The sequence below is a fragment of the Bombus affinis genome, chromosome 2, assembly GCF_024516045.1.
Source record: "Bombus affinis isolate iyBomAffi1 chromosome 2, iyBomAffi1.2, whole genome shotgun sequence".
NCBI lineage: Eukaryota > Metazoa > Arthropoda > Insecta > Hymenoptera > Apidae > Bombus > Bombus affinis.
The window spans coordinates 6,875,363-6,896,491 of NC_066345.1; the positions used below are offsets into that span (position 1 = coordinate 6,875,363).

General features: G+C 32.8%; 3 protein-coding genes across 14 annotated transcripts in view; all 3 read right to left on the reverse strand.

The window, feature by feature from the left end:
• The window catches only part of LOC126924122 (intraflagellar transport protein 122 homolog), a 33,657-nt gene extending 17,070 nt beyond the window's left edge, over positions 1-16,587 (reverse strand). For 2 of the 6 annotated variants that reach the window (XM_050738303.1, XM_050738293.1), the window contains exon 1: positions 16,442-16,587. The gene's annotated coding sequence lies outside the window, so the exon portion shown is untranslated. The remainder of the gene's footprint in view (positions 1-16,441) is intronic. The other 4 variants (XM_050738327.1, XM_050738321.1, XM_050738324.1 and 1 more) reach the window with 4 other exon arrangements.
• LOC126924197 (glycosylphosphatidylinositol anchor attachment 1 protein) lies at positions 262-6,439 on the reverse strand. The gene is made up of 10 exons (XM_050738449.1): positions 6,193-6,439; positions 4,985-5,202; positions 4,673-4,829; positions 3,516-3,724; positions 2,832-3,049; positions 2,278-2,465; positions 1,998-2,125; positions 1,638-1,831; positions 1,395-1,565; positions 262-1,127 (listed from the first exon to the last, which is right to left on the reverse strand). Exons 1-10 carry the CDS (start codon positions 6,332-6,334, stop codon positions 860-862), a joined length of 1,893 nt encoding a protein of 630 aa, XP_050594406.1. The 5' UTR covers positions 6,335-6,439; the 3' UTR covers positions 262-859.
• LOC126924269 (PRKCA-binding protein-like) lies at positions 7,401-10,953 on the reverse strand. 7 transcript variants are annotated; one of them, XM_050738568.1, is made up of 7 exons: positions 10,643-10,908; positions 10,414-10,460; positions 10,157-10,300; positions 9,972-10,028; positions 9,094-9,412; positions 8,828-9,023; positions 7,401-8,652 (listed from the first exon to the last, which is right to left on the reverse strand). In XM_050738568.1, exons 2-7 carry the CDS (start codon positions 10,449-10,451, stop codon positions 7,964-7,966), a joined length of 1,443 nt encoding a protein of 480 aa, XP_050594525.1. In that variant the 5' UTR covers positions 10,452-10,460; positions 10,643-10,908; the 3' UTR covers positions 7,401-7,963. The 7 variants fall into 7 exon arrangements, with proteins under 7 accessions (XP_050594525.1, XP_050594533.1, XP_050594541.1 ...); XM_050738576.1 differs by lacking the exon at positions 9,972-10,028 and having other exon boundaries at positions 10,643-10,907; XM_050738584.1 differs by lacking the exon at positions 10,157-10,300 and having other exon boundaries at positions 10,643-10,906.
• Positions 16,588-21,129: the final 4,542 nt, after the last annotated feature.

Sequence of the window (21,129 nt, forward strand, 5' to 3'; positions counted from 1 at the left end):
TTCTTTAAGAAAGTTTCCTATTTTCACATGTATTGGTTTTATAAATCCTTCCATGCTTCAATAAATATTCGAAATATTTTTTTCTGTTGACTTTCTTTAGATTCTTTTCTTCTATAACCTAACCCTAACCCATCTCAATTCCGTATCATTTCTGCGAACTTCGCCCGTAATATATGTAAATAAAGACGCTTTTATAAACATATTTGTGGTAACTATATTAAGATGTTCTTCTTCTGTTATAAGCTCCATTTTCTCGAGGCATTACATGCAATACATTTTGATAATCTTCGATAGATTATCAAATTAGTAATTATGGCATTAAAGTAACGTGTGGAATACTAAAAAATGCCCAGTTTTACATAGTTTTAATTGTTGAACCAATAAATTCTACACTTTAGAACTTATATTTTCTATCTTTGTATTTTACATGTTGAAAATTACAAGATTGCAAAAAATTTCAGTAATTGTTTGTCCCCTATAGTAAAGTTTAGCCCATTTTTTATTTGATATTTGTTTTCATTATGCAATAATTTAATCAAAATATTTTATAATCACATAAAAAATTGAATACATTATACAAATTAAATTTATATAATATTCAAAATCGAAAGTTTTAAATATTATAAATAAATATTCTATTCAATATATAATAGGCAGTGACTGTCTATTGCATCTTAATTAACAGGAATAAATAATAGTATAAATAGTTTTTCATATTGATGAAATATGATACACTACTAACAAATTTTTCTTATTATACAGTATATAGTGTTCCATAAAATTCTTAGATAATAATAATAATAAGTTACCATAATTATAATTTTTATTATAAAAAGAACTATTTACATATATTAGGAATTCATACTATATTAAAACATAAAATGTTCCAAAATATAAACCAAATAGGAAACATTGTTAAAACTGTTACATCATATAACCAATTCCCATAAATCATTGAATCCATGATACTAAAAACAAATGCTTGCTTTGTAGCACGATATCCTCGAAATAAAATTGAGGGAAGGGAATCAGAAAAAAAATACATGTATGTGTAACACATTATGAATAAACTTGCAATCATAAATGGATGTAGAAAAACCCACATAAAAGAAAGCATTTTGCGTGATCTGCAACATAATTGTATTATAGATTTTAATAATTCTAAATAATATTCCAGTTTTTCTTTAAAAATGTTTTTACGATGTAAAAGAATAAGAGACAATAATTTGTAATTAATAATTTTTTGTATTTAGGAAAAACAATTTGTAAATTAATAAGTTATGTGAACTATAATATTTTAAATATTTTAATATAAATCAAATTGGACAATACGTTTTATTTTATATTTTGAAAAATATGATCTAAAAAGAATTTAATCTTCAAAATATACTTACTTGGTGAGATTTTGTTTTGGTGCAATTGGTAGAACAAATACAAACGGTACATAAATTACAGCAGTCAGAAGTGCCAAAGAAAAATTATGCATTGCTATGCACATTAATACAGTACCAAACTCTACTAGTGCAATCACACAAACTAAAGCTGCATTTTTATATTTCATTTGCCTAGAAGTAACAATAATTAATTTAAGTATAACTTATTATGGCATCAGTTAATGAATTAACATGAGAAGTTACCTTCTAGAATAAAATGGCCATATTAATGTTAAGATAGTTATTGCAACAAAACCCAAATATATAGAGTCTTCTGTATGAGAATTTACTTTTTTACCAAAATAAGTAAGTGGGAATGGGGATGTTGCAATTACAACACCACAAATATGGCTCCATAATATTTCTGACATAATAACACCAATGTCAAATCCATCATCCTATAAAAAAAGTATATGTTATAAGTATATAATATTTGTTATAATTACAGAAAATATATCAATTTATGGCTTAAACAAATATTCTATATTTATCAATAATAAATATTAAATTTTCAGCTTATTACTTATTAGTTAAACATGTAAAAAGAAAGTTAAAAAAACAAACCTTTGACTGTTTAATAACGGTGTTTTTCTTATCTTCTACAGAAGTGGATACTTGAAGCCTTTGCCAAATAGAAAATGCCTTTACAAATATCCCAGCAATAATTAAGACTAAAGATCTTATATAAAATCCTAAAATATTTTTTCAATGATAATTATTTATATTTCATTACTAAATATATAAAGACTAACTCTGTATATAATTATATATCGCAATGAATTTTTTATTTTCTAAGTTTGTAAATTTTTTAATAACGAAAAACAAAACATTGGTTTTCACTCACCAATAGAAATATAAGTATCTGTTGATGGAAGCAGATAAAAAAAATAAGATTGATGAAAACGTTCTAATAAATTATTTAACGATCGTACTATACTTTCTACAATACGACCAATTTGATAAAAATTTCCATTAGAATTTTGTTGACCAGGCTTTTCAAAACCTTCCAAAGTAATCGCTTCAATACCGAACCTATAACAATATTCAATAAAGGAAAACTATTAAATGATGAGAAAACAATAATAATTAAAATACAATAATCCTTATTGAAAAGTAAAATAATCAGTATTTCTCACAAGAGAATTTATAAATCTGACCAACCAAATAAGACATAAAACAGGATGGTTTTTGTTTATACATTAATTAATACCATGCATATTAACATCATTAATTTCAGTAATGTTATTTTAATCTGTTATTACAAACGTTTTGAAAAATATGCTAGATAAAAAAAAATACTTTTAGATTTGTAAATGGAATCATATATACATATATATATATATTATGAATAACAAATTAATAATAAATCTTCCATGATTTTTTATAGTTATTAGATACCTATGGAAAAGTCCATGATTTCCTGTTGGAATTCCAGTAGCTTGACTTGTAATCATCATCAGAAGTGTATTGAAATGATACCACCAATAGTTAAACTTATTTTTATATTTAACATCAAAACGTTTTTGAAATGATTGTCGAATTCCTTCCTTGGCTATCATATTTTGTGCCAAATTAAAAAGATCTAAATTGGGTAATCGACCATTTAATCCTTCTACCTAGAGAAAAAGGAAACTTTATATGATTCTAGATAAAATGATATTTTTTACGAATTTCCTTTAAATTATCTACAATTTAAGAATAATAATATTTGTCAAATAAATAATAATTACTGCATAAATTGAAACATTTTGGATATTTTCAAGTATTATAAACATTCATTCATTTTTTCATTTCATTTATTTTAATACAGCTGAAATAAAAATTTTAATTTTGTTTAACAAGCAGATGAATGAGAGACAATAAATTTATTCAATGAAATTGACTCTTAATCTTTTTTTGCTTTAAAATAAAACACAACATAAATTACTTAAATATTTTTGTACATAAATTTACACATATTGTTAATGTTCAAATCTTACAGAATAGAAAAGGATTATTAGGTAATTAAAATTAAATAAAAATGTATAATAATAACTCCACTCTAGAATTTTAGTTAATTAAAATTTAATAAAACAAACATACTTTAACGTCAATAGATGTAATCTTCATTGAATGTAATTCCAAATTAATAGCAGTTTGAATGGAGCCAGCACGACCAGGAAGATCTCCAGATATAAGTATACCTTTGTTACCACTAGTAACTCCATGATATGCATCCAACCACGCTTGTATTCCTAATTGTTCATGTTCTGTTATTAGGAATACAATATCCTTTGCCCAGTATTTCTGTTCTATAAATCAAGTTTTTAATACATTATTAATAAAATAAAAGTACATAACTAAATAATACAAGTAATTATATTATATAAAAAATAAACATAATCCTTATATAGAATTACATTTTTATCTTTACACATATTTATTTTAACACGTTCGTCGCCCAGCGTGATTCGGCTAAGTTTCCTGCGGGGCCCAAATCCGACCGCTAGTACGCAGAATGTAAATAGAGCGATAAGTGGGAATTCATTGTTTATCGCCTTCGATTCATTGTTTATTGCCTTTGACTCATTGTTTAGACTCATTGTTTGTTCATTGTAAAGAAAAGATTATTTAGTTTTGAAATGGAGAAAGCGATAAGCTTCCCAGCTAGAGTATTCCGAGGGATCTCATGGCAGATATCTCAGATCTTTCATTTAATCGAGAACCATACTTGTGAGACGCACATCAGTGACTTTTTCATCCTCAAAATGTTCAGTAAATAGTGTGAAAATATATTTGAAATTGAGGAGAGTAGTGATGAGGGAATCTACAACTATTGTTCGAAGTGCCCAAAATCACCCCAAATGTGTTTGGAATGTTTTAACAAATACCATGCGATATAGATTAATATAATATATTATCCAGAATATAAATTAATAAAAAGTATGGTATAATGTGTTTTTAATATTTTTATGTTGTATACCCTATATATAATATCGTATATTTAATTAACTCGACAAGAAGAGCGTCACCATACCTTGGTGATGGGGCCCCCACAGAAGTATATCTATCGCATAGATATGTGCGACGTGGCGACGAACGTGTTAAAACTTTCATTTATTTTCATGATATTTATATATTTCAAAACTATTATCCAAGCTTATTTGTACATAACACAAAGCCACTTCTCATTTTATTATAAGATAATACTATCAGAATTATTAAAAAACAATTTAATTATATTTTTTGTAAATACTTACTTCTACAAAATTTAGCAAATGCAAGAAGAAGAGCAATAGAAGGTGCAGTATCCAAATAAATACTATTAATTGGTCTAAAAGGGACGCTAACTACAATTGCTTCTGTACTAGCTGCTCTTGGAGCTCTCATAATCCCATATATATTTTGGCCTGTAAACTATAAATGTACCAATCTTTATATTTTTACGAAATATGTTTTATATCTTTCAAAATTTTGTCTTTCTTTGATGATAGTATAACTCACTTAATAATTAATTTAAAGAAATATCTGAGAAACTACCTAATAAAAATAAATGATGTTTTTTCATTTACCTGTTGCTCTTGAAAAGGATATACTAATGTGAAATTATGTGTAAAAACATCCAAATGAAGCTGATTTAATTTAGCAGCTAACCATGCATATGGCATTACATCAGGATATCGTTTCATTTCATGGATTAAATGTATATAATACTGTTTTGCTGTTTGCGCTAAGTTACTTTCTTTCGTAACCAATCCTGGCAATAAAGCATTTTCAGAGAAATAGGTATCTACATGTTTAAAAAATACATATATATATATTAATATTATTATATGTATATATGTTAGATTGATATTATGTGTAGTATTCAAAAACATTGAATAATGTATGGATGATGCAATAAATACTATTACTACTTTGAATTGGAAGAATTAATTTACATATAATATAATTCATTAAAATAAATAGTTCTATCTACCAGAAAAAAATAAAAATAACAGTTTGTTTAAAGTCAGACCTTCATTTTACTTCTTTATATAATATATTCTGTATTTTTAGCTTTTTTTTTATTTGAATGCAAAAATCTTCAGATAAAAACAAAAAATATTTAAAAAAATGTTCTATTTATATTTATATTATATATAACTCTTACATATATTCTATATTTTATAATATGTTGAAATGCTAAAATATAATCTGAGTTCTATATCGCATATCTTTGTAAGTAAATTGCAGATTTTTATGCACATTCATATTCTGTACAATATAATTAAAAAGGTAGATTCTCAATAGGGAATTGTTTTATTTATCAAGTATTATAGAAAACATGATACTTTGGGTATTTATATATTTTTTTATCTTACGTGTACTCTGTGCAATTTTGTACTTTCAAATTTCCTATAAATATATAAAAATCCGCAGTCCACTTACAACTTTAACAGATGACATAAAATACTGAATATTTTCATAATTATTTTATAAATTCATATTAACAAGACATGTGTTTTCTTATTTTAATCAGTATTATACACCTTAAAAATATTTGGTCCATTATACAAAACACATTGTATAAATAATATTATAAAATACATGTATGATATCATTCTGATAATAAACTAAAATAATCTATATATAAATCCTATTTTATTTATGTAGCAAATATAGATAATAAAAATAATTGATATTTATAATATTAATTACTTATGTTAATATTTTCTATTAGATTATTTTTATAACATAACCTAATTTTTTGATTTAGGTAATGCAATTTCATACTTACTATCGTTGAATATGGGTAAAGCAAGAAGTAATATCCAAACAATGCCGCTAATGTATAAGAAGAAACAAAGTGGTCGTTCTCGTTTCAATAAAAATTTTATTATTTTTCCAGATCCTGCCGCAGGATCCGTTAATAACCCCATTGTCAGTTCTACCTAGTTCTATTCATTTATGCTGTATTCGAGAGAATCTCTGACTGCATATATCCATGTTAAACTTAATTACTATCTTACTAGTTACTTGATAAACTCTATCATATTATAGATATGCTATTAAAAATATATGTATATATACAATATCTTAGATATAATTAGTTTTATTTAGTTTTAATTAGAATGAGTATTTTGAAATTAATACTTAAATTCGTACATTTGTTTAAAAAATTTTAATTGTTTTTTAAATAATTTAATATACATTACTAATTTATATTGCAGAAAAGGTGTAAAGTTATGATACTTAACATTTCAAAAATATAAATTTAATTTCTTTTTAACAAATCACATGTAAAATGAAATTTTTACTCAAGAAATCAATGAGTTTTCTATTTTAATATTATGACATGTAGTATTAGTATTACTATATAATAGCATCATAGTAAAATTAAATACAAACATTAATGACGAAAAACATTAAAAAATTACATAATAGATATGAATAAATGCATAAATAAATAAAGTAAATTTTTAATAAGCATATTAGTATAACTTAAGTTATAATACATAAAATAATTATTTATGATTTACTTAATCCTTACTTTTTAATGAAATAGGTATATACTGATCTGAGGTTTTTCAAATAAACAATTATGACATTTAGAAAATAATTAAAAAAATATGTAAATATATTGCAGAAAGATTTAATATTATTTTATGTTCGTGATAATATTTTATATTTAAATAAATATAAACATAAATAGTTTTAAAAATTATTCTGAGCATTTCACAATATTGTTGAAACATGTAGATGTTTTTCATGATTATAGTTACATAATAATTACAGATATTAGTACAAAAGGTTATCCTTTTACAGAATATTATTGTTTAAAATCAATTAATACTACAATATATATATATATATATATGTATGTAATAATAATAGATATACATTATATATTGTAATTTTTATACTATTGCATAAGTATTGTTATAAAAAAATTTTTTCATGTTAAACTATTTCAGTAAATGTTTGAATAATTTGATTTGATTATACTTAAATAATAAATGTTTAATATTTTTAAAATATTTATAATTTTTACAAAAATAATATTCATTTGACATAGAATATACATTTATTATAAGAATTTAGAATGTAATAAATACATTTTTATACCTTACAATGAATACTTATGTATGAAGACAATTTTAATAAATATTTATATGTATATAAAATATATTTAATATATTTAAATATATATATTAATATATTTAAATATTTTTAAAATAGCAAAAGAAAAAAAAGAAAAAATATATATGTAATATATATACATATTCAAGTATCAAGTATTATAGAAAACATGATACTTTGGGTATTTATATATATATTTTTCTTTTATACAGATTTGTTAGAATTATATGGTTCTTTTTAAATAATAATCTTTGGTTTCATTTTTTTGTATTATGAAAAAGAATGAAACTAGAACAGAATTTCACTAAAAATAGTAAAAGTATGTTACACTAGAAAAGGCTCACTGTATATATAATATCATTCATATTTAAATATTAATAAAAGATCGTAATAGTTCCTAAAATTCTTTGCAAACAAGAAGCACATTGCTACATGTTGTTAGATTCTGATGTTATTAGTGGAAAGTTTTGTGTATCTATAAGTAAATCTTCATTTATATTTGCTTTTTCTTCAGGTTCAAATTCATCTACATCCTCTCCATCAGTTATTACTTGAGGACCGGTAGATTTATATTGGAATGCAGAATGTGATAAATCAACTTCAACAGGAAATAACATTGCAGAGGATAATAAGTCCCGTGTATTAGCATAATATTTTGCTAAACCAGCTGCAAATTTTTGCAATTGCCATACGACATCTTGAACATGTTTATTGTCTAACAATTCGAGTTTTACAAGTACATCTGATCTAAGTTTACCAAATTTCGCACGAGCTTCTTGTCGACATCTTAAGATTAGACGATATTCATAATTGCCTGTTTCCACTCGATAAAAAGGTTCTTCGTAACTTTGTTCCTCATCATCCATTTCTTTTATTTTCAAGCAATAAGAAAGATATTCAAATTTTGCATCAGCATATTTGCTTATGGTTAATCGAGTATCTGGAATAGCTTTGTGAAGATATGTGCCTAAATCATTTAATATAGGTTTCAAATTTTTTAAAATTGTTATTCCATATTTTTCCATTTGTCTATGTTGTTCACCAAATTGTCTGAAAGCTTCACTAGCTCGTGGTTGTGGTTCTCTTACTCCTATTGCAGCAAAGGCATCACCAAATACTAAAATATGCAATGTAATGATACTTAAAAAATATATATATATATAAAATTATAAATATATATATATAATTATAAATATATATATATAATCTCAAAATTGAATAATTTTTGACACAGTTAAATTTAAAAGTGATTTTTGGAATTTGATAATTTATTTAAAAATGTATAACAATACCTTTGTATATTTGTATTAAATCAAAAAAGCTATGTAAAGTAGCATTAGCATGGGAAACTAAACCTCTATACAAATTTTCTGTGCGCTGCAATGCCATTAATCGTTGTACAAGCGCGTCGTTACAAAGAATGGCACGTGATAATCCAAGTGCATCTGCTGTTGCACTTCCCATTCCTTCAATTAATCTATGTTTTACCTAAAATTAATTTAAGGTTTAAAATAATGTAATTATTTATAATAAATATATAAGTTTAGACAATAAATACCTTTTTCAAAGCTATATCAAGAGTACGACCTTGTTTAGGATCAGCATGTAATTTATTATAATTAATACTGACTTCAGAATCACAAGATTGTATCATTTTTGCAACTTCTACTTTTGTCTTTCCTTTAACTGATACTCCATTTACTGCTACAAGTTCATCTCCTGATTGTAAAGTACCATCTATAGCTGCAGGTGAATAGTCAAAAATTTGTACAATATACAAGCAGGGGCATAATGGTGCTCCACCTCCAATACTTATGCCAATAAGATTACTGCTATCTTTTTGTATTACAATATTGCCAGAAGTTATGGTCATACCCCTGTATAAATTAATAAAACAAAAGAATACATTAATATATTGTTTCACATAAATTAATGGTATAATACTTATTTGATACAATTTGCTTCCATACTCATATTCTTAGCATGAAATAAGTTATAAACATATTTATTATAATAACAACAATAATAATAAATTAATAATACTTCTAATATAAATGCATATAAATATAAAGTATGCTGTACATTAACATAAAACTATCTATTATATTATTGTTTATAATATTTTTTAACAGCTAATAATGTGCATAAATAGATACAAAATAATTTTAAAAGCTTAGAGGTATGACATTTCATAAAATAAAGCTTAATATATAAATAAAGAAGAATAAAACAATTTAAATACAAATCTGTATCGAATAACTGGTAAAAAAAAATCCTTACCTGAATGTTCTGATAATAATTAAATGTTTAGAAATATTAAACTAAAAAATACTGAATTATGTTATTAATTTTTATGAAACACTATAAACAAATTAAGTACCAATTAATATATTAAAATATAACTTTAGCATTAAACACATTATTATCAAAACTTACGTATTATTGGGTAGATGATGAAGAGACTGATCTTGATTGACCAGTTCTACATCTGGTCTACGTTCCATAATGATTAAAAGAAACAGAAAACGTACAGTTTGTGATATCTCTTAAATGTATTATAGAAAATGTTAGTAAAAGAAATTTGAATGAAAGACAAAATAGTGGAACATAAAAATGCATACATGCGATTTTCCATTGTAGTAAATTGATGCAATTGTGCATTAGCTGATGGCACGGTGGTTAATGGAACAAAACTTTCTTTAGATTCATCGACAATATTTGTTAAAGTTACATTATTTGTAGATAGTACTGTTTGATCCACTAGACTATCCCACCGTACCGTGGCATACAAACATGCATTTTACAAGAAAAAGAAAGCATATTTAAATTGAAATGTAACACATATCAATAAGTAAATAATCAATTGTATGAAACCAACATCTTATCTTCTTCGAAGAAGAAATCATCATAATCCATACTTGCAATCTGCAATGTTAATAAAGATTAAGTTAGTGTTCAACGCTTTAATTTTTTAGATGTAATGTTAGTTATAATTAAATAAAATATTTTAGTAATATACATTAAAATCCATGTATTTTTAATGTAATTTGTGATAAACTGTAACAGAATAAACGCGTAACATTAAAGACAAATACTAATCCTAATACCTTTATGAACTGCTTATATTAAAGAAACAAGTCAATATGACACATATAAACTTTACTTCTCAGTTCCAAGGAATAAATATAATCGATTCTTTGTTACTGTGTGTTGCATCGTTATCATGTATATATATGTAGAGATGTGCATACAGATTCAAATAATTGAAAACAAATTAAATTAATTTTCATAACTGGTACTTTTTTATAGATATATAACCCTTTACGAAATCTTTCTTTTGTAAATAATTACTTTAGTAACATTTATTGAAAACATAAACATAAAAGTAAGTACATTTTACTGCTGGTTACTTTACGCGTGATTTTATTGGTACTGATAAATTTTCTAGTAATTATAAGCAAGATCATATAAACAGATCTCGACACTTGCTAGAGAAAACTGTCCGAAAATTGAGTCGTGAGAAATCAACATGGAAGACAATGAAGTTCTAGTTCTTTAGAGATAGAAATGAACAGAGTGTCTCTGCTCGGTGTTTCAGTATGTGAATCACGAGACCCGATTATATGATCTTGATCCCAATTACAAGGTTCCCCTTTTGGGAATGACCATTTACGATCACGTAAATAGATCTCAACACTCATATACAAAAAGAAGCACCGAAGCGACTCAATTTTCAGATGGTTTTCCCTAGCAAGCGTCGAGAATCGAGCATGTTATGTGAGGTACAGGTGATACAATACATAATACTACCCTCGATCGACGTAACAATAAATTCCACTTTCAAAAATGTTTGCACTGATAAATAAATGTATGTGTTTTCCTTACTATATTTTGCATGAAAATTTTATTAATTCTCTAAAAATCTATGTATTTCAATAAGTAGTTAGGAAAATATAATTTTTAGTACAAAACTTCCAGCCTACATGCGTCACTTTTAACATTTTAACATTTTAACAAGTATGTACGTCGTTTCGCATATATTATTGAGGGTTATTTTAATGAATTCTTGATATCACATGACGCCACGTCCCTTATGTTACTTCTTTTGTTCGTCTGTTCCATGAGTTGTAAATGACGCGACGCGAATAAGTATTCAGATAGCCAAATCTGTTTTAGCAGATTCTGTTGAAAACCTGTTACCAGCTTTTATGTACGAGAAGTCTGCAGACTTGATACAGGATCTATTATATTCGATTATGTTAGTAGATTGTCAGCAGAAATATAACAGAACCTGTTGTAGCAGATTAGTGGTAGAAATCGAGCAGTTCCTCAAATTCAACCATTTATACATTTTTAATACAAGCGCATGTTTTTTCTTCTTCCTTTTATTATTATTTAATTTGTACTTTACAATTTGTCCAGCTGGAAATTCGGTAAATTTTTCTAGCTTAATTGCTAAATAACATGTAGATACCATCTTCGAGTTCGACTATTTTATTTCTTTAGTGAGATCAGTGGGGTGTTTTCTTTTTAGTCTTCTTTCTATGAGAGTTTTGCTCGCTTCAGCAGCCAGTTGGTTTGGATGTGTTGCCATTCTTTCCTTGTATTTTTTTTGCGTACCTGCCAATTTCTTCTTTGACCGTTTGTATTTTTAAGTCTTTGCGTATATCCTCGTTTCTGACACACCATGGGGTGTTGACTATTGTTCTCAGTACCTTCGTGGATGCTATTAAGACTGGTAATAAAATTTGAACGGAAAAATACATACATGCTAAACTAATGAAAGCCACGGATAGAAAATAGCTTTTTAAAAAATCGCTTCGCTTGTCCGGTATGGCATAAATCGTGTACCCACCGTTAACACACAAAAAGTTCTTTACTTGTGTATGCCCTCGAATATTTCAACAGTATTTTTTACTATACAGTTCGCTGTTGAGTGCCGAAGCGTACAGACGTGTCTCTAGTGCCCAGTGAAGTTCGAAAGCAACACGTGTCACCCAACCGTCGAAAGTGAACACAACGTGCTCCTATCCTTCCAAGTGTTTCCTATCCGCCAGAGAGAAGAAAAACCTACGCAGCTAACCCCTACCCAAACCTTGCCTCATAGCCTCACGACTAGTTATTTATATTGAAATAGCTAGCTCGATGATGGCCCAGCATTCACCACCAGGCTCGCCCACGCAAACTTACAACTACCCCGTACTACTCCCCCCGTGGCAGAAGTGCAGCAGATCTCCACGCGCCAACGATGCCAATAAGGCGAAAAAACGTAAAATTGAATCACCAAATACAAACTCAAACCAACAGCAAACAACACAATTCAACACCCACAATAGGTTCGCAATACTAGAATCCTCAAACGACGCCATGGAAATCGCAGGCCCGCCACCAAACCAACAAGCACAGAGAAGCCCCCCTCCCCCACCAATATTTGTTAATGATATCATCGACATCCAGACAATGACCAAGTCCCTAGAGAGAGATATCTCCAAGAAGGACTATAACCTGAAGATAACCAACAATCAAGTAAAAATCCTGCCGACGAATCCAGAAGCTTACAGGGAGCTCACCAAGACACTCAGGGCCCTGAACGCCAACTTCCACACCTACCAACTCAAAGAAGAAAGACCTTTTCGGGTGGTGCTACGAAACATCCACCACTCCGCAGACATCGACGAACTAAAAATAGAACTATCGAAACTCGGCCACGAAGTCACCAATGTCAGCAACATAAGGCATAAAGTCACAAAAGACCCGCTATCCCTATTTTTCATCGATTTAAAACAGAAACCAAACAACAAGGAAATCTACAATATCAGTCGCCTAATGAACGCCATCGTTAAATTCGAACCACCGCAAACCAAAAAGGAGATAGTTCAATGCAAAAGGTGCCAAAGATATGGGCACACACAGAAATACTGCAACCACACCTTCCGCTGCGTCAAATGTGCAGGTACACACCCCACCGACCAGTGCAGGAAATCACCGGAAACCCCAGCGAAGTGCATCCACTGTCAAGGTGATCATCCTGCCAACTACAAAGGCTGCTCAGCCTACAAAACTCTGTACTCAAGCAAATACCCCAAACTTAGAACAAAAGAGGTAACCCACCAAATACCCAGCTCGCCGAAATCCACCGTTATCCCAATCCCCCCAACCAATCAAACACCCAGCCCTATCAAACTCACCACTCCCTCAAACTCCTATGCCCAAGCGGTACAAGGCACCCAAAATACACCAAATAGCCACAGGGATCCTCCCCAAAATAGTGCCCCCACCTCACCTAACACAGACAACGTCTCTAGACTTGAAAAGCTAATAGAGAAACAATCAGAGCAAATAAACAATTTGCTATCGCTATTAACACTCATCATGGATAAATTAATACGCCCAGACACAAAATAAAACCAAGACGCATAGCTCTGTGGAATGCCAATGGTCTAGCGCAACGCAAACTTGAGCTAGAACTCTTCCTAAAACACCAGCTAATCGACATAATGCTCATATCTGAAACCCACTTCACCGACAAAAACTACCTGAACATAAACGGATACAAGTTCTACCATACCCAACACCCCAGCGGAAAGGCCCACGGCGGCACCGGAATCATAATCAAAGCAAACATCAAGCACTACGAACTTCCACCATTCCAGAAGGACTACCTCCAAGCAACAAACGTAGCAATAGAAGACTATCATGGTACAATCACCACCTCAGCTGTATACTGCCCTCCCAGACACTCCATCGCCAAAGAAGACTTCGACCACTTCCTGGACACCCTGGGCAACAGATACATAGCCGGAGGAGACTATAACGCTAAACACACCCAATGGGGTAGCAGACTGGTTACAGTAAGAGGCAAAAACCTCCTCAAAAGCATAATAACCAACAACCTCAACTACCTTACCACATACGAACCCACACACTGGCCCACCGACACAAACAAAATACCCGATCTCCTTGATTTCTTCATAACTAAAAATATCTCGCCAAGACACGTCCAAATCAATTCCTCGGCCGATCTCTCCTCTGATCATTCCCCCGTGATAGTAACAGTCAGTTCAACCATCATCGAGAATACACCTAATGGATCCATTCATAACCAACACACCAACTGGCAGCTCTTTAGAGAAGTCTTTACCCGCACAACTTCAGCCTCAACCTCACTAAAAACCAATGACGAAATCGAAGCAGCCACGGAATACCTAATTGCGAGCATAATAAACGCTATCCGCGTCTCCACACCGGCAAAAACGTCCATCAGCAATCACGAATACCCCCAGTACATATTAAAAAAAATAGCAGAAAAACGTAGACTAAGAAGGATATGGCAGACCCATAGAACACCGGAGGACAAACGCAAACTAAACAACGCAACTAGAAAACTATCCAAAACCATAAAGAACTACAATAACGACCGTTTTCACAAATATCTCGCCAGCCTGTCCCCCACAGCCGACTTAAACTACTCACTATGGAAAGCCTCCAGGAAACTCACGCGCCCCCCACAAATAATACCTCCAATCCGCCGCCCGCAGGGTGGATGGGCGCGTAGCCCTATAGAAAAAGCGAACCTATTTGCCAAACACTTGACTGAAGTATTCCAACCCCATTCCTCCATAGCTGCAGCGGACGTCACCGAATACCTGCACACTCCCTTCCAAATGTCCCCTCCTATTCAACCCTTCACTTCTGCAGAGATCATAGAAGCAATCAGTCGCCTAAAGCCCAAGAAAGCAGCAGGTCACGACCTAATAGGAAATAAAGCAATCAAGGAGCTCCCCATAAAAGGGATCGCACTCATCGCATCAATCTTTAACGCCATCCTCCGCCTTGAACACTTTCCTAAGGCGTGGAAAATCTCACTAATCACCCTCATCCCCAAACCCGGTAAACCAATATATGAAGCCAGCTCCTATCGCCCAATCAGTCTCTTACCTACCCTGTCTAAACTATTCGAGAGGATGCTCACGAATCGTCTCCTTCCACTCCTAGAAGAATTGAAAACTCTCCCAGATCACCAATTCGGCTTCCGAAAACAACACTCAACAGTAGAGCAAATCCACCGCATAACCCACATGATCAGCCAAACCCTTGAAAAGAAAAAAAACTGCTCAGTCGTATTCCTAGACATCCAACAGGCATTCGATAAAGTATGGCATGAAGGGCTACTCTACAAGCTTAAAAAAATCCTACCCCACCCATACTACTCCATCTTAAAATCCTACCTTACCAACAGACAATTCATAGTTAAATGTCTAGGCGCCACTTCCGCAACATTCCCAATAGAATCCGGCATACCGCAAGGTAGTGTCCTCGGACCCCTACTATTCTCCATCTACACTGCCGACTTACCCATATCAAACGAGGTAACAATAGCAACATTTGCCGACGACACAGCACTATTAGCTACCCACGCAGACCCGGCAATTGCCTCATCCACTCTCCAGCGAAGTCTCGACTCCATGGAAAAGTGGTTCCAAAAATGGGGTTTTAAAATAAACGAAAAAAAATCCTCCCATGTAACCTTCACGCTCCGAAAACAAACCTGCCCCCAGGTCACCATTAACAACACAATAATCCCAAGCAAGGACTCCGTAAGATACCTGGGCATGACCCTGGACAGGAGGCTAACTTGGAAAAAACATATCTCGGAAAAAACAAAGCAACTAAAGGAAAAACTAAGAAAATTCTATTGGCTCACGGGCCGACGCTCCAAACTAAACATACAGAACAAAATAACCCTCTACAAGGCCGTAATAAAACCTGTCTGGACCTACAGAATCCAACTATGGGGAACAGCAAGTAACTCCAACATTGAAATATTCCAACGCTTCCAATCGAAAACGCTAAGATCCCTATTAAATGCACCCTGGTATGTTACCAACGAAACAATCCACCGAGACCTCAAGATACCTACAGTCAAAGATGAAATACACAAGTCCAGAAGCAGATATAACACAAGAGTCAACAACCACCACAACCCACTAGTCACCCAACTACTGGACACGACGGACCAGATCCGCAGACTAAAAAGAAAATACCCACTAGATTAAATCCTTAGTCCTACTAGAATCAACAATATAAAGCTATTATATTTCATGTCATTGTATCACGCCAAACTAAGTTACTGAAAATTCTCAACGAGAATTTATTGTAAATATTCTAATAAATAAAAAAAAAAAAAAAATTTTTTACTATACACCATAGGTCTGTCTAATGGTGAGGCCCAGATACTTCACCTGGATTCTCATCTCGACTTCCGCCTCCTCCAACTGTTATACCTGGCTTAAGGTGTCCCGTGACAGTCTGTGGTGCAGATCCACAGGGTTACAACCCTTCTCAGCGGACACAGTCCCAACTCTAGCTCCAACCCTCTAATTGTGGCGACCACGCCCCGTGTCATCGGCATAATACGTCAGCGCCGTGTCCGAGGGTATCGGCTTCCGGAGTATCGTGCCGTAGGTCAGATCCCAGAAGAGCGACCCTAAAACTGATTCCTGTGGGACCCCACGATGCACAGCCGAATGCAAGTAACCTAGGTTCAGTACAGCTCCTTTTACATTTACGCCATTATCTGTTACAAATTGCAACAGTTTTGTCCAATATTTGCTACTCCAGCAAAATACATTTTAGATATGATATGTCACTCGCATGGTGTCCGGTCACTTTGTGCGTAACCCGGGATCCATCTTTCGGCCGAGGCGGCCACTAGCTGTGCAAATATAATTAGTCGGACCGCAATAATCCTATGGAACTGTAATGAAACTAAGCATTTGTATTTTACAGTTAGGGCCCTTAATCGTTATAAAATATATTCAAGTCGAAACGTTCCTTATGGTTATTGTTTCATCAGGTAAAAAGTAGAGAAATATGGGTTTTTCCATTTTTCCCGGGATTTCCACCCGCAAGCAACCAGTGGTGGGGCGACCAACACCCAGCAAGAGTTTTTCTCTACGACAGTATCGTCATCGAACTTCATTGGTTTACCATCGTCAGATCAGACATCATCTCCAGATTGATTTTCCATCTTTAGAATAGTCAACATCTCTTGATCGGGTTTTTACTCTTAGATCAATCACCTATTTAACTTATATCTATACGCATCGTGCATAACTGTCTATATCTACAAAGTTGTTGGAATAAGGTGTATATTGTAACCTTATGGCACTGAGATAACAAGTTATAAATTATAGCTTAATCCAGCAACTTTGTAGAGAAGATAGTTACGCTGGTGCGTATGTATAAGTTAAGTAAGTGACTGATCTAAGGGTGGAAATCCGATCAAGAGATGTTGACTGTTCTAAAGATGGAAAATCAGTAAAGTTCGGTGACATTCTGCCGACGACTGACGAAGCGTGTAGACGTGTCTAGTGCTTAGTGAAGTTTACAATACAATCAGTGACGACCCTCCGTCGAAAGTGAATTAAAACAGAAATAAACCAAATGTTTTCTAAACTTGTGGAAAATCCGACACTTCTAATCTTTAATCCAAATCATGGCCTCTCGACTAGTTATTTCAATTTGAATTAACTAGCTCGAATTAATTACCGCTGCGTTAAATGTGCAGGTCTTCACTTTACAGATCAGTGTACTAAATCTTCAGAAACTCCTGTGAAGTGCATCCTCTGTCAAGGAGAGCATCCTGCGAACTATAAAGGTTGCTCAGCCTACAAAACCTTGTACAAAAATAAGTATCCTAAACCCAGAGTCAAAGAGATAACCAACCAAGTACTCAGTCCTAAAAAATTCTCTACTCCTTCAATCTCCTATGCCCAGGCAGTTCAAGGAAATCAAAACAATCCGAAAATCCATAGTGACCATTCACATGTCACGTAACTTGAGGGTTGGATAAAATAAGGTAGCTGAGTCGTAACACAACTATTACTTTTAGTTGAACTTTATTGCGAATTTAACGGTCACAACGGAATATACACTAAGTTACAATGTTAAGTACGCGACTGTTATAAGAGTAGAGACTGGTAAGGATAAGTTGACTATTCCAAGAGCATAGAATAAGTGCCTCTTACTGACGATACTGTGTCTGAGGAAAGCTAGGAGTGGGTGTATCTAAGGACACGGAACTATCGGTTTTGTTGATGATAATTTTGGTTAAGGAAGTGAGGGCAGTAGACACCGTCTCCGATTGGATAATAAGACAGTTGGTGGACCAGGAAGGGTTTTTAGCTGCCCTCGGGAGATAGTTGCTAACGGAATATACCAGATGTGAGGAAGGCCAACTTTCCGTGTTAATCCGTAGTAAACATAATAATCGGAAAAGTAATTTAGAAGATCCTCGCTTGGTCTGAAAGACTTTAACCATAAAAATTCCAAGACCCATGGTGGGTACTTAAGATTATTGCAGACATCCGGGTGCCATCTTGCCCGCGATATGTAGTCTGGTCTCTGATGTAAATTGACGTTACACACAGAATAGTGTCCCAGTTCACAAAACACGGATAATTTCAATAGGCTTGACAAATTAATCGCAAAACAAATAGAGCAAATTAATAACTTGCTATCATTGCTTACAATCATTATGGACAAATTAACACCCTCCAACGTAAAATAAAACCAATACGCATAGCTCTTTGGAATGCTAACAGTCTAGCTCAGCATAAATACGAACTAGAACTCTTCTTAAAACAACAAGAAATTGACATAATTGACGTTTTTATTTTTTTTGTTTAAGGAAATAACAAAATTTGTGTGCAATTTTTTTTTTTTTTTTTTTTTTTTTTATTAGAATATATACAATAAATTCTCGTTGAGAATTTTCAGTAACTTAATTTGGCGAGATACAATGACATGGATTATAATAGTTTCATATTGTTGGTTTTAGTAGAAACTAAGGATATAATCTAGTGGGTATTTTCTTTTTAGTCTGCGGATCTGGTCCGTCGTGTCCAGCAGTTGGGTGACTAGTGGGTTGTGGTAGTTGTTGACTCTTGTGTTATATCTGCTTCTGGACTTGTTTATTTCATCTTTGACTGTAGGTATCTTGACGTCTCGGTGGATTGTTTCGTTGGTAACATACCAGGGTGCATTTAATAGAGATCTTAGCGTTTTCGATTGGAAGCGTTGGAGTATTTCAATGTTGGAGTTACTTGCTGTTCCCCATAGTTGGATTCCGTAGGTCCAGACAGGTTTTATTACGGCCTTGTAGAGGGTTATTTTGTTCTGTATGTTTAGTTTGGAGCGTCGGCCCGTGAGCCAATAGAACTTTCTTAGTTTTTCCTTTAGTTGCTTTGTTTTTTCCGAGATATGTTTTTTCCAAGTTAGCCTCCTGTCCAGAGTCATGCCCAGGTATCTTACGGAGTCCTTGCTTGGGATTATTGTGTTGTTAATGGTGACCTGGGGGCAGGTTTGTTTTCGGAGCGTGAAGGTTACATGGGAGGATTTTTTTTCGTTTATTTTAAAACCCCATTTTTGGAACCACTTTTCCATGGAGTCGAGACTTCGCTGGAGAGTGGATGAGGCAATTGCCGGGTCTGCGTGGGTAGCTAATAGTGCTGTGTCGTCGGCAAATGTTGCTATTGTTACCTCGTTTGATATGGGTAAGTTGGCAGTGTAGATGGAGAATAGTAGGGGTCCGAGGACACTACCTTGCGGTATGCCGGATTCTATTGGGAATGTTGCGGAAGTGCGCCTAGACATTTAACTATGAATTGTCTGTTGGTAAGGTAGGATTTTAAGATGGAGTAGTATGGGTGGGGTAGGATTTTTTAAGCTTGTAGAGTAGCCCTTCATGCCATACTTTATCGAATGCCTGTTGGATGTCTAGGAATACGGCTGAGCAGTATTTTTTCTTTTCAAGGGTTTGGCTGATCATGTGGGTTATGCGGTGGATTTGCTCTACTGTTGAGTGTTGTTTTCGGAAGCCGAATTGGTGATCTGGGAGAGTTTTCAATTCTTCTAGGAGTGGAAGGAGACGATTCGTGAGCATCCTCTCGAATAGTTTAGACAGGGTAGGTAAGAGACTGATTGGGCGATAGGAGCTGGCTTCATATATTGGTTTACCGGGTTTGGGGATGAGGGTGATTAGTGAGATTTTCCACGCCTTAGGAAAGTGTTCAAGGCGGAGGATGGCGTTAAAGATTGATGCGATGAGTGCGATTCCTTTTATGGGGAGTTCCTTGATTGCTTTATTTCCTATTAGGTCGTGACCTGCTGCTTTCTTGGGGTTTAGGCGACTGATTGCTTCTATGATCTCTGCAGAAGTGAAGGGTTGAATAGGAGGGGACATTTGGAAGGGAGTGTGCAGGTATTCGGTGACGTCCGCTGCAGCTATGGAGGAATGGGGTTGGAATACTTCAGTCAAGTGTTTCGCAAATAGGTTGGCTTTTTCTATAGGGCTACGCGCCCATCCACTCTGCGGGCGGCGGATTGGAGGTATTATTTGTGGGGGGCGCGTGAGTTTCCTGGAGGCTTTCCATAGTGAGTAGTTTGAGTCGGCTGTGGGGGACAGGCTGGCGAGATATTTGTGAAAATGGTCTTTATTGTAGTTCTTTATGGTTTTGGATAGTTTTCTAGTTGCGTTGTTTAGTTTGCGTTTGTCCTCCGGTGTTCTATGGGTCTGCCATATCCTTCTTAG